Below are 14,695 nucleotides of genomic sequence, written 5' to 3' on the forward strand. Positions count from 1 at the left end.
GGAAAGAAAAGCACACCCGGATAGCTATGTATTCAACTGTGCTAAAAAAAAAATTACCAAACACCTCTCCCCAAAACAAACATCCCCTTCAGCAACAAAAACAAAAAACCACCAAACACAACACCAAGCCCCCCAAAAAACCCCAACAGCCAACAACAATGAAGCCTAGAAAGCAAATCCCAGCTTTGATTAAAATGACAGATGTTATAATCTATCTTTGTGACTAATATTTCACAAAAATTAAAATTCCAAGCCTATCCAAGTATTCATAGATTCTAGTAGAGTAAAAATCCTACAAAGCAACTGTTCTAATTGAAGTGTAAGTGCATATTTTTTTCTGTATTCCAGCAAAACAGGAAGCATGTTACATTATAGAAATCAAGCAACAAGATGAATTTTTGCACTCTCTACAAAAAGAACAACACGTCTTAAAACACACAGTTTAAAGGAGAAAAGACCACAGACCCTTGCTGATAAAGGAAAACTAAAATCTACACCATGACAAGGTAACCCACAGAAAAGGGAACTTAACAATGGCTAAACCATCCTCCTATCAGTTTATAAAACAAATTAATTATTTAATATGCAAAAGAAACATACCGATGCAAGGCTTAACATGCTGAAAACACGCCTTTGTCAGATCACCTAACAATGCAAAAGAACTCTGCCGCACCTCAGGCATTTTATCCTAAAGAGAGGAAGAAAAAAACCTGACAATTCTAGAAGTGTTTCTGATTCTCTTTAGAAAGAAAATTCTTGGATTAAACAGATTACTCATCTCACCTGCATACATTGGTACATTAGTGTCAGGATATTGCTGCAAGCCACTAGCTGTTCAATGTTGCCTCCAAGTCCTTCAGCTAAACCACTGAGTAAATCAAGAGCTACAATCATGAAATCTTTATCTGGAGCCTCATATTGGTCTGGCTGAGCATTGTGCAACTGCAACAAATAATTATGCATTTTCAAAATGAGTATTAATTTTCTCAGGGGCATGCATAAAAGTAAAAACAAACAAACAATTAAGTTTCAGAACTGCAGTTTCATTTAAATATTCAATAATTAATACTACAAATCTCCCTGCAAACTCCTAACTTTACATAGTTAATACATTGGTTTAAGGAGATATTCTGAAAACATTGGAATAGCAATAGAAAAATACCATGGCTTGTGCAAGAGTCTTCTGCACCAGATTGACACAACGTTGGTACACAGGCTCACAGTATGGAAGAAATCCAGATTGCAAGGCAGTAGCAACTGACGACAGGCACTGAAATAAAATAAAGAAGAAGGAAAAAAAGTGAGAGAGACACTAACTTTCTTCACCTCCCCCTTTACTTATGTGTAGTAAATTAAAAGCATTTTATGTATACTCACAAGTAACTGTTTAAGTAAAAACAGCCTGGAAAGGTAGTACTGATTAGCTGAGCCAAGGCAACCATCAGCTAATTGTTATTCTCTCCTATGTATGTCAGTTGAGAAAATTTCTCAGGAGCAGCATCTTCTTCAAGGTGCCAAGACAGTTCATATGAAGACCATTACCCTAATTCAGCTAGCATTTACACTAAACTTCACTATGCTGACAATGTACAAGCCCTAACATTACCCAAGAGTTATTAAACTAATTTCTCTAGAAGTGTTTTCCTGCTTCACACTTGGAAAGTACAGAGAACAGACTACATTGTCTGGTTCATACCTTCAGCCTGTTGGTAATTCTTTTAATGAAGGGACGAAAGGAAAGCAGGGAGAGAAGACAAGAACAACAGGGAAGGAACAATTTTTTAAAAACAAAGAATCCCAAAGAAAACACCCAAGAATGGCAGGGAAAAAAATAATTCTAAAAGATTTCTGCTAAACTTAATAACATTTCCTCAGGTAAAAAAATTTCTCACTATTGTCATAATATTTTCTCCATAATGGGAAATACCTAACAGTGACAGCATTTATAGTCACACTTCCTAGTAGGAACATCCTTAGTAGAAGAGGCAATTCCCAAAAGACACATACTCAAATTTTAACATTTACCTCCAATAAAGGGAAGAGATCTTTATCTTCATCTTTCAACATGTTCCACTTCTGGATTAATGGAGGCATTAGCATCTGAATATATTCCTGTTTAAGATGAAAATGCATCAGCTACTGAAGCATTTAATTGCATACTAGTTTATTTCAAAGCTAGAAAATTTATATATTCTACTTTTTTAGGAGAAAAAAAATACACTGCAATTCAACCTTTGTTGAAATATATAGTAGTTGAATATTAGAACTTAAATTTTTTGTCTTAAGATTTTTTGCTGAGGCACATAAGTACCTTTGCAAAACAAATCTTTTCCTCCAGGTTTGGTTTCAGTCTAGCAACTTTTAATAGCTGCCTGGGTTGTTACATATCTATAGGATTGACTCAGGATCTACAGAAAATGTTTTTACCAGCAATACAATCTAGCTGTGCATCTGCCACCTGCTTTTCTCAATCATCTTCCATTGCCCTGATGCTTCAACTCTATCCCCAGAAGTTCCTGAAACCTGTTCCTCATTCAATTACTCATCCATGAAGAAAGTAATTTTCTATCCCTCCAGAAATGCGCACTTACCAATTCTGTATAAAATGTTGCATCTTCTCGGCCACTGCTGTCACAGTCACAAGGACATTAAGCAAGGCATCCCTGTAGTACTGTTGCTCCCAGAAAGTATCCAAAGAGACAACAGATGCTGCCAGCTAATGCTATGTCCAAAGATACAATATTTTAAGCGACTGAAGAAAGTCCCACCATTACCAGGAGCTCCCATTTAGCTTCCTCCTGGTGCTGTCAAAAGTCAAGCTGGCCAGGGCCAGAGAGAGATTGGAAAATATGTCCTTTGACAGTGTGGAGTCTTGAATGGCAAATAAAATGCCATGGCAACAACCCAAATTGTTTTATTCTAGTTTGTCTATGCCATGTGAAGCACTATAGAGAAATAAACCAAATTTCAACAGCATGCATGTGACATATATGTATATCCTATTAATGAACATGTATACTACAAAAAACCCACTACACTTGCCTGTGCTCTCTGTGATTTACTCAAAGGATTCTGTGTTTTTAGATATAAAATGCACATCTATCCCACTCTTGGATAAAGCAATCTCTAATGATGATGTGCTTTGATGCATTGGAAAGACACTCAGAGCAGTTTAGCTACACTGAAAGTGGTTACAAGCAACAAAAAAGTCATTAGAAATTAGCACACACATTCTACCAATGTCTTTAAAATCCCAATTCATATCTATATATATATATATCTATATATATCTCCTTTGAGCTGAAAAATTCTGAGAGTAAGAAAAAAAAGTCACAATAATGAGAAGTAAATTTTGCAAGCCACCAAACACACAATTATTTATTCAAAATGGGGAGTATTTGTGTAGTGTGAAAATTACATACAGTCTATGTATATTACATGCAAATATTTATTATTATTGAATCCAGGATTTTTGTTTAAAAACATATAAAGCACACTACAAAAGCCACTCAACCAGTTTTTCAATATATGGTGAGTGTTTCTACAGAACATAAAGTATACTCACAGGTTTATTTAGATGATGTCCTACAGAATCTGCTAGAGTTCCTATAGCATCATAAAGAATGAGCAGGTTTTTATGCTGATATTTACTAAATGCGAAGACCAAAGTGTCAAGTATATATGCAAGATAAGGAACAAGCTCTGTACAAGCCTCCTCTTCTAGAGTAGCAAAGGCACTGATGGACAAAAAAACCCACCCCAAATAGGTCAGTCAGTAGCTTGTAAAAAACAAAACACGACCGCCCCAAAATGCCCTAAACTACCCGTTCCTGGTTAAACATAGAACTGTATTTAGTCTTTAAATTCATCCAAGGTATGTTTTCACAATGGTATTATTGAGACAAACTCAATCTATTTTGATTGAACACTAAGATTCAGCTCAAACTGTGATGAGCAAAATTTAAAAATATTATGGTAAAAACCTTTTATGTATACATGTTACAGATCTAATCCTGCTTTATGAAGAAACTTTCTTGGCAGTCTGCTGTGCACTCCTCCCCTACACAAACTGACATGTAAAAGCTTTACTTGCTGAGCTTCCTGCACAAGTGGTATACCCATTCTATTAATGGTGTGTCCATGCTTTTTTTTTTTTTAATATCAGCAGACAAGGGACAGAAGGAAATCTTACCTCCAAGGATCTCCTTTCAAGAGAAAGGGCATATCCCTTCAAATAGTTGTAACCCAAATTTTTTGGTAATCCTGAGCTAAATATAAACATTGCTAATGCAATGATGGGATAGTTTTCCCGTATTGACCTTGCTCATAGGCCTATAAAAGCCAGATTCCTAGACAATGAAATTTCAAATATTGAAAATAAACAGGTGTGACATACAGATCATTTCTTTTTACAGCAATAGATTGTTTAGTTTGCTTTTCATATATTCTAAAAACAAACTGGACAAGAGAAAGACAAATTATCTGGTTTTGTTTTACTACAACTCAGTTGTGATGATTTCAGAAGAAGCTGAACCCACCCCAATTTAAAAGGAAAAAAAATACATTAGGAGCTAGAAACGGAGTTATAGAATAATCAATTAAGGCATTAAAATATTTTCCCATGAAAAAGCAGTGTCATGGATAGCACTTTTTGTTTAAGCTTTGGCTCACCTGCAGGCAGCTTCTTGTACTCTCTTGTTGCTATCCAGAATGCGCTTTAGCAACTCGGTCATTAATGGCTTCAAGTATGTGTCTGGGGGTTGACTAACTACCCAGTGTGCATAACGACTAAGAGTCCAGCAAGTGATGGAGCGCACAAGAGCCTTTTTATTAGAGAGGCACTGAATAAGGTGAGGGATCAGCTCAGGAAGATATGGAATCATACCCTGCATGCAGCCTAGAAGGAAAAATATAGCTATTACAGTATGAGAATTAGAAAACATAATAGAGCTTTTTGTTATTTCCTAGAAGGGATATATTTTCTTCCTCTATCATGTAGTAATACATTTTGCCAATATACAAAGCAAGTCTACCTAATTTATGTTAAGTCCTAAAATGAAACCACACCATAAACAGTAATTAAAATCCTCAATCGAATTTACATTCATTCCAACTACATTTCTACTTCAGTGCTTCTCCAATCTCCATAAATTCTGCTTTATTAAAGGGAGTATAGCAAGAACATCCAAATAAAATTGGTTTACAAAGCTTGGAAGTCTTATGCCAGTCTACTCAGAGTGACCAAGACAACAAGCAGAGAAAGATTAGGCCTTGATAACTAATCACCATATCATTAAAAAAGATTTCTTTAAAAATTTAATTTTCTTCTTGTTTTCTCTTAATATAACACAAATACTGACCAACAATAAAAGCTGCACACTTCGAGTCAGCAAGGGCAGTAATATACTAAGATTTGCAAGAAGTACTAACTTTTACCTTGCTTGACTTGAAATCAAAACCAACAAAAATGCTTTCTAGCAACAAAGAAAATATATGTTCACTAGGCACTGTAGGAAAAGATAGATAATCCAGGCATGGACCCAAACATATTCCTTCAATTTCCAAAACAGACACAGATTATGGAAATATAGGCAAAAAGCCAAGACTGTAAGTAAATACAAAGAAATGGAAGTTAACACATTTAAATCAGAGAGACATCCACAAAAGTAGCTCAGGGCACTGAAGTCATGGGACTTGTCTTCTCCATTTCTGAAAACACTGAATGAAATGTAGATATTCCTGTTGTATCAAATCAAGGTAGTATTTCATGAGACCAAGAAATATATGCTACAGAGTTAAAAAGGGGAGGAATAAAAGAAATTATCTAAGTTATTGAAGCCTCAAAAAATGCACAGATTTGAAAATGAAAAATTAAACAAGTAACTACAGTAATCAACCAGTAGATCTAGAGATTATTCACTTAAAAACAAAACCAAACAGCTATGGATGTATACTTGCTTGCACGAGTAAATTCATCTAGAAGGAAACCCAGAACTGCTTTAGAACCAATAAAAATTCAGTAACCTGATATGCACTGTTGCCTTACCTTCAGCAATTGCTCCAAGAACAAGGATACCAGATTCTTTAACTACCCATTCAGGATGGAAAAGCAATTCCTTCAAAAGGGGCAAGATGTGTGGCAGAAGTTCATCACGAAATACATTAGCCAGGACATCTAGAGCAGCAGCAGAACATTTCCCTGAGGGGAATTAACAATGTTAATCTTCTTATTATACAAGCAGTTGTAGTTAAAAAGTATGATCCTCATTTTAACTTTGAGCTGCCAGTGATGCCTTAAGTTCTTAAGTTTTATCTTTCATATTTTTCAGATTCTGTACTGCCTTAGTGTGTAACTCTGAACTTCATATTAAGTGTTAGCAAGTTCTCTTCACAGTTTAGTTAGACAAAACAATCCTTTTCCAGCCTGAGAACCAAGGACACCATTGCAGCTTCAGGCACAAAAAGCATAAACAATAGTGAATTGAAGAGAGCAAAGCAGGAGGATAGGACTTCATAACCTGAAGCTGTAATTGGACAATTAACCCAAATATAAATGAACCAAAACTTATAAAAGTGTGAAAACTCATGACTGGTTGTCCCTCTTGTGACCATCTTGGGTGTAGCCCTGGCCAGGCTCATGTACTGTGCCCAAGGTGTATCCATTAAGGCCTTTTAATAAATACCTACTTTATTCTTTTACTCTGCCTAGTCTCTGTTCTAGGTCAGTGTCTTTAGGCATCACCAGGGTATCAGGAGGAAAGATACTTTAATTTCATTACAATACACAGGGATCCATTGTGCTCTGGTACAAAGCCATAGCTTTTAGGGAGCCATTTTTGCAGCATTTTTATAGCCACTAAAAGGACTTATACACTAGGGATATTAAAACACTCACTGACAGGTGATGTACTTTGGACCTGATTAGCATAAGAGATTTTGATAATCAGGATGCCTTGGCAAGAACAAACAGAGCAAGAAGATTGAATCAAGAGAGAAGATTGAATCAAGTTCTATAAACAAGAGATGTTGCAAAATGTATGTTTGTTTATATGGTGATTAACCCAATCGTAGTAAAAAAATACTAGCCTTCCTAGAATAGTATATAAGCATATGTAGTTCACAATAAATTTGGATTCTGACCACCACCACTCAGTCTCCCTGCCTCTCTTCATCGCCAATAGACAGGAACCACACCATTATATTGCAACATTATATATACTACATAATTTCAGGATGCTGTAACACTACAAAAGAGGGAAGGTCTGTGACATGAATGCAACATACTGAAGAAATTAAGGAGAAATAGCCAAAAAATACTAGCAAATGATTAAAAAGAAAATGTTCGAACATGACCTATGTCTCAAAGCAAAAAAAAGTCAAAATCATCAATCTCTAGAGACTGAAAGAAATTTACTGACTTTCGCTCTGAGCTAGCTCCTAATTCTGTGATGCACCTATACAAAGAACACTACTTTGAAATTTGTTTGAAAGTTTTTAAACTCATATTTTAGCACACAAAAGCTCATAAAAGAACAGCTTCAAAACATGATTCAAAAATCCTTACTCTGGTTTTCTGCTGTGAGGCTGACATGTCTAGAAAAATAATGCTAAGATGGATTTATAAAGAATGCTCGTATTACAGAATTTATACAGTATTTTTTTCCAGCATATTATGATCTCAGTTCCTTGATTCAACTGAAACAAAAGTATGTACAAAACAGGTAATCAGGCAAAATACACATAGCAAATGTTACATGCAAAATTCCTAAACTGGATCTAAACTGCTAGTGGGCCCAAGCAAGACACAGACAGTTTTTCACTTGGGAGGCAGCAACTACTAGAATAGATAATAAATACAAAATTTTTTCTACTTTGCTTCTAGATGATGTCCAACAGGTTTGAATAAAACCAAACATGAGCCCTTAACTCAGAGCAGATCTCCACTAAAAAACAATAATAAACACCACAGACTCCCCAAGACCAGCACCTGCTGCTTCAGCTTAGACTGTTTTAGCTTTCTACTAGAGGAAAAAAAGGTGGACTCCCATATTTAGTCACCAGGTCTCATTACTAACCAATGCTGCTGTGTCAGGTTGTGCTGACATTACCTCTCTGTTCAAATTGGAAGTCAAATATAGAACACTGGATAAGAAATAGGGCATACAATTCTGAAATTCAGATAATCCAAATTCTGTCAATTACAGATAACATATATCAAAACAGATTTCTTAACTGTTCTGTTCTCTCTCTTTCCTAGAGAGCTTTAGTTTCCTCATCTTCTTAACCAAAACTGTGGACCACAGAGCACCCTGTCATTTCAGTTATGTTTTCCATGAAATATTGATTTAATTCTGCAATCTCTACACACAATGACTACAAGAATAGCATTATGAATTTAAAACTATAAAAAAAGATACTTTACAAAGGAAAATATATTTGTGCTTTTTGTCTTCTAAATTATAATAATAATAACAACAGTATTATCAGTATTAGTATTATTTTAAAATTTAGATAATGTCTCAAAATTGTTTGATCTGTAAGCTTCAAGGCACATTCATCTGTACTACATCTGAACTACTGGTAATAATGGTCAGTAGTAGCATGTAGGCAGAAGAAAAAATCAAACACAAACCAGATATAGAGGGAAGACTGAACTAAAAGAAAGCATTATTAAGCTAAGAACAATGTGTAAGATTGTATTGGATCTGGCTGAGCTGGAGTTCATTTCCCCATAGCAGCCCTCACAGCACTGTGCTTTGCATTTGGAGCTGGTAAAGTGTTGTTTACACACCAGTGTTTTGGTTACTGCTGAGCAGTGCTGGCATAGCATCAGCACTGTCTCAACATTCCATCCCCCATCAGTAGGATAGGGATGGGCAAGATCCTGGGAGGGGACACAGCCAGGTCAGATGACCCAAACTGACCCAAGGGATATCCCATACCATATGATGTCAGCTCAGATATAAAAGCTAAGGGAGGGAGGAGGAAGGGGATGGCATTCATTATTTGTAATGTTTGCCTTCTGGAGCAACCCCTACGAGTGCTGAAGCCCTGCTTCTGGGAAGGTGCTGAACATCGGTCACTGATGGGAAGGAGAAAATAAACCTATTTTTCTTTGTGTGCACATTAACTTTCACTTTTGCTTTAGTAAACTGCCTTATCTCAATCTACTAGTTGTTTTCCATTTTCTCTACCCTGTCCAGCTGGTAAAGGGAGTGATAGAGTGGCTTGGCAGGTACCTGGTATCCAGCCAAGGTCAACTCACCACAAAGACTTCTACTAAAGTAAACAGTAATACATGTTTTTTATTACCTTGTAGAATTAAAATTCAAAATCCAAAGCTTCTGTTGAATTGCATCTAGTAGATGTTTGCAGATCTATTGGCCACATTCAAAATAAGTTTAGAGGTGGCTAGATTTTTCAATAGTTATATAGTGAAAACATCACCTGAAAGACTCCCCTCTGGCCAAAACACCAATTATATCAGCAGATAGTTCATTTTCTATTCAAAAGGAAAGCCTCAGTATTCTTATACAAAAACTCCTTTGTTTACTGTGGTTCTTGTATTATGCAAGTAGCTATATTTTAAAACATTTTACACATTACTTTGACATACTTAAATTCCAGTCAGAAATAGTATCATCATCATCATCAAGATCATTGTCGTCATCATCATCATCATCTTCAATACGATCTTCTTCATGTGGCTGAGCTACTGTCCGTGAACGATGAAAACGAGGTCTAATGTCCTGTTCACTATCTGGAATAGCTTCATCTTCTTCAACATCCCCCTGTCAAAAAATGTTTTATCAGATAAACCAGTGCAACCATATTGCTCAAGGAAGTTAAGAATGTAGTGCAAATTTTAGTTCAATATTTTATAAACATGTGTGAAATTCACATCCCACTTGTGCTGCCTAGCTAACTAAAAATGCCATTGTTCCTGCATTGTGATACAGTATTTACCAGAAAAATTTCAGGAAAACAGAAGCAACAGAGGTAATCTCACAGAAAAGCACAAAGTACTCTTCTTGTTAAGAAATTACTCTTGATGGGAAGGAATTAGAAAGAAGAAGAGATAGAGAAATTCTAGTACACAGACACATTCTAAAATGTTGTGATGGAAAAAGCTGTGTAGTTCAAGCTAGAAGGGCATTAAAATTAATTCTGATAATTTCTTTATAGGCTGCTTTGCTGCAGTCATTCATGGGTAAAAGTATCCCAGCTGTGCCAAAATTTGGTGGAAGGGGAGAGGAGCAAAGCAGGAAAACCCACAGATTATTTTCCAACAAACATGGCAGCAGTCGCATTCAGTTTTTGGAACAGCACACCTTGCCCCAGAAAGCTAAATCTCCATTGAATAGATGGCAGACCAGATCTGGTCTACCAGCTCAACCATTCTGATTTACAAGTCAGAAGCTAACCAGATATTCTTACTGAGTATAAAAGAAAGGAATGCTTACCTTTAACAGAATAATATCAATCTCTGAATATTTCATACCATTTACCAGCACAGGTATCAGTCTACAAAGAAATATTGATACATGTCAAGAAGGAAGACCCTGGTAACTACAGGCCTGTCAATCTCACTTCAGCACCTGATAAAATTATGGGGAAATTTATTCTGGGACTTATTGAAAAACACTTGAGAGACAACGCAGTCATTGGTCACAGCCAGCATGGGTTCACGAGAGGGAAGTCCTGCTTAACCAACTTAGTTTCCTTTTACAAGGTCACCCATCTAGCTGACAAAGGGACACCAGTAGATGTGAGGATTTTTGGATTTTTAGCAAAGCTTTCAATACTGTTTCTCACAGTATCCTTCTGCACAAAATGTCCAGCACACAGCTAGAAAGGTTTATAATAGATTGAGTGAACAACTGGCTGACAAGTCAGGCTCAAAGGGTTATAGCAAATGGGGTCACATCAGACTGGCAACTGGTTATCCGTATATTCCCCAGGGTTCAATTTTAGGGCCAGTGCTCTTTAATGTTTTTATAAATGATCTGGAAGCAGGAATCAAATGTACATTAAGTAAGTTTGCTGATGATACTGAAGTAGGAGGAGCTGTGGACTCCCTGGAGGCAGAAGCACCCTGCAGAGAGACAGACAAATGAGAGGGCTGGGCAATCACCAACCATATGGAGTTTCACAAAGAAAAGTGCTGGATTCTGCACCTGGGATGGGGCAACCCTGGATGTACAGACAAACAGGAGAACAAGAGGCTGGAGAGCAGCACTACAGAAAGGGACCTGGGAGTTCTGGTCAATGGTAAGTTGAATGTGAGTCAGCAGTGCCCTGGCAGCCAGGAGGGCCAACCATATCCTAAGGTGCATCAGGCATAGCATCAACAGCTGGGCAAGGGAAGTGATTGTTCCACTCTGCTCTGCACTGGTGCAGCCTCACCTTGAGTGCTGTGTGCAGTTTTGGGCACCACAATATAAGAAAGATATAAAGCTATTAGAGAGCATCCAAAGAAGATGGTGAAGGGTCGCAAGGGCAAGACTTATGAGGAGTGGGTGAGGTCACTTGGTCTGTTCAGCCTGGAGAAGAGAAGGCTGAGGGGTGACCTCATTGCAATCTACAACTTCCTCAACAGGGCCAGCGGAGGGGGAGGTGCTGATGTCCTCTGTCTAGTGACCAGTGACAGGACCCAAGGGTATGGAATGAAGCCACATCAGGGCAAGTTCAGACGGGACATTAGAAAAAGGCTCTTCACTGAGAGGGTGGCCAAGTCACTGGAACAAGCTCCCTAGAGAAGTGGTCATGGCACCAAGCCTGACAAGAGTTCAAGGAGCATCTGGACAACACTCTTAGTCATATGATTTAGTGTTAGATAGTCCTGCAAGCAGCAGGGAGTTGGATTTGATGATTCTTATGGGTCCCTTCCAACTTAAGAGATTCTATGATTCTATGTCAAAATAACACATAAATAAAACAAGCTGTTTTTCAGTTAGCTGGTCCAGAATTTTGGCTGTAACCACACTTCCTCCCCCAACAACAACAAAAGAAAACCAACACAAAAAACCCCAGACAAAAACTTAGCCTAATAACAAGTCAGCACCTTAACCATACTCTATTTCACGCAGTTCATTAATACTTTGTAATATGAAAAAGTGTTAATTTCTAACTAGATGTAGCCAGATGGCACAATTGAGTTTTACACTTTAAAAATAGGACATTCTTCCACATGATGAAATCTATTTTGAAGTACCTTTCAGAAATTAAGTCAAAAGCTTTTAAGTAAGAATTCACACTTCCAAAATATGTTTGATAAACAAGTTAGTACATTGGCTCTCCTGTATACCATTTGTCACTTTACTTACCTGTGGCTGAAAACTCTACCTCGCTACTCTTAAGGATGGCAGTCTAACTACATCGAGCCCTCCTATCCTTTTGTGATTACTTCAAGTATCACTCCTTAAGACAAGTCCCTGACTTTGCAGAGATCTTGACATTAGTCGTCATTAGTCTTTATTAGAATTTACTTAGTTATTAAACTGGTTATGGCCATGGGCCCCCAATGGTAATGTTGTATGGCAAAAAAAAAGGATTAGGGAAAAAAAAGTCAAGTATTTCACATATAAACACATTCACTACAAAAATTAATCCGTAAAAATAAATATATGTATTACATGCCAAATCAAGTGAATACTAAAATCACCATGGACTGACCAAGCAACAGCAACAGACTCAGTCTCTCTATATTCTGCAGCCGAGGAGTATTGTTTCTGAAGGTATTCAGACCAGCAATAATAGTCATGCATCTCAATGGCAATATGAACTAAACAAAAATTTCCCTCAAATTACAACTGGAACATGGCATTAACCTGTGTATAGGCACAGTGGCAAGAGGCAACCACACCACTGCTCTGTGGAGCAAGAGAGATTGATTTTAGTCATGGGGGCATTGTGGTGGTGCATCCCCCCCATCCTTGGGCCTGCCCTATGACCTCAGAAACTCCGGACAAATCTTGACTGAACCAGCTGAGCGGTGAAGCATCCCTTGACCGTACCACTTGGGCACTGAAGTGTCTCTAACTGTGCCAGGAGCTCTTGCATGATATAGGTGGGAACAACACTAACCATGACAGGAACATCATCTGCCTGACCAAAGTGAAGAACAAGGATATGCAGTTATCCTTGTTATCCTTGGTAAATAATTTACCTGATTCATAGCCCAAGTGAAGTGGTACCATTGTTACAAAACCTTTTTAAAATTAATCACAGCCCAAGCGGAATGGTACCATTGTTACTGGACTTTCTAGGAAAAAAGCCCAGTAGTTACCAACTTGGGTCAGTGAGGCCCTTTGAGCTCTCCTGGACTGCAGTGGGCTGAGTCAGCACCTCCCTCTGAGTGGGGCCTCTCAGAGCTCGCAAACCCTCAAGTTTGTGATACTCAAAGGACCATCACTGATGATGAGGCCTAGGCTGATATTTCCCCCCCATTTCCATGCTCCTCCAGGTGCAACCCTTGCCTGTTGGGAAACGCAAAGGAAATGGACGTATTTCACTGAACCTGAGGGGAGTTTTTGATAGGTACATTTACACACATAGAAATAGGTGTAGACATGAGTTTACCTGTGCATGTGTAAATTGATTATGGCATGAATGTTTTTTAGAGTGAATCTATAGTCACTGTTATAACTGTAATAAATCCTACTGAATAACTTTTCAAATGTTAAATTAGTCAATGATTAAGTGCTGCTAAAGTCTTCTGCACCCTTATCTTTTGTATCCATATCCTTTGCACCCTTACCCCCTTTTGCATTCCTGGTCTCCATGCAAATCATTCTAAATTGATTCTAATCCAATTTTCCTATGTATGCTTCTTCTATGTAGTAATAGAGTGAGCCTTGCCATCAAACTCTGTAAAGTCACACTTTCACAAATACATATTAAAACTTGTTTTTTGCCAGTACCTTTCATGGTGAGTCTGAGAAGCTGAAACCACTTGTTCACAACAATTACCTTCTGAACTTTCAGTGAAAGAACACTAAGTATTCAGATTAACACCCATTACTTGGCATTTCTGCAGCATACTTCATGAAGCATGCAGGAGGTATAAATTTTATAAAAAACCTACAGGAGCAAAATGGAACAAGATATTAAACAGGTTTCTAGAAGATCTTGTCCCACTTAATCTAATATAAAAAAACCCGTAAGGTTATAATCAAGTATTGTCAAATTTATATAGCACCCTAATCAAAAAGACTTGCCAACAAACAAGTTGCTTTCAACAAAAATGACATTGAAATATAAAAGATATGTAATGTTACTCTTATCTGTTTTACTAGAAATTTAAAAGCTTCTTAAAAAAATCCCAAAAACCAAGGATGAAAGCTGTTGTAATGTCAATGTTCATGTAGGACAGAAGAGGTTTACAATTTATACTGAGAAGGTGACTAGTATTAATATGTGTGTTGGGAAGGAGGTAGGTAGAATCAAAAACTGTGCTATCATTCTTTTGTATTTTTAGCTATAAGAGTAGGATTTAAGTAAAAACATTTTAAAACTCAAAAGTGATTTCTCGTAACATTGGTTCTTCTCTTTTCAAATCCTATTCCTGTACTGCTACAGCAGCTGCTTTAATCTCCATTCTGTTTTCTAAATGCTTATGAAAACTGAAATTTGGAAAGTCCCTCCCTTTTTTAAAAATTTGCTTTACATCTAAAATGGTCATTTTTGCTGAAAA

At 37.2% G+C, this 14,695-nt stretch overlaps 1 protein-coding gene across 1 annotated transcript in view; it reads right to left on the reverse strand.

The window, feature by feature from the left end:
* Nucleotides 1–14,695, reverse strand: part of LOC102039047 (transportin-1) — a 112,956-nt gene that overhangs the window by 12,871 nt on the left and 85,390 nt on the right. The window contains exons 8-16 of the mRNA XM_031065207.1: nt 10,464–10,524; nt 9,617–9,791; nt 6,047–6,199; nt 4,672–4,897; nt 3,566–3,737; nt 2,026–2,112; nt 1,163–1,270; nt 784–942; nt 601–688 (exon numbers count right to left, since the gene is read on the reverse strand). Of these exons, the coding sequence (XP_030921067.1) occupies nt 601–688; nt 784–942; nt 1,163–1,270; nt 2,026–2,112; nt 3,566–3,737; nt 4,672–4,897; nt 6,047–6,199; nt 9,617–9,791; nt 10,464–10,524 (1,229 nt within the window). The remainder of the gene's footprint in view (nt 1–600; nt 689–783; nt 943–1,162; nt 1,271–2,025; nt 2,113–3,565; nt 3,738–4,671; nt 4,898–6,046; nt 6,200–9,616; nt 9,792–10,463; nt 10,525–14,695) is intronic.

Source organism: Geospiza fortis, unplaced genomic scaffold, assembly GCF_000277835.1.
Source record: "Geospiza fortis unplaced genomic scaffold, GeoFor_1.0 scaffold245, whole genome shotgun sequence".
In the NCBI taxonomy this organism is placed as follows: Eukaryota; Metazoa; Chordata; class Aves; order Passeriformes; family Thraupidae; genus Geospiza; species Geospiza fortis.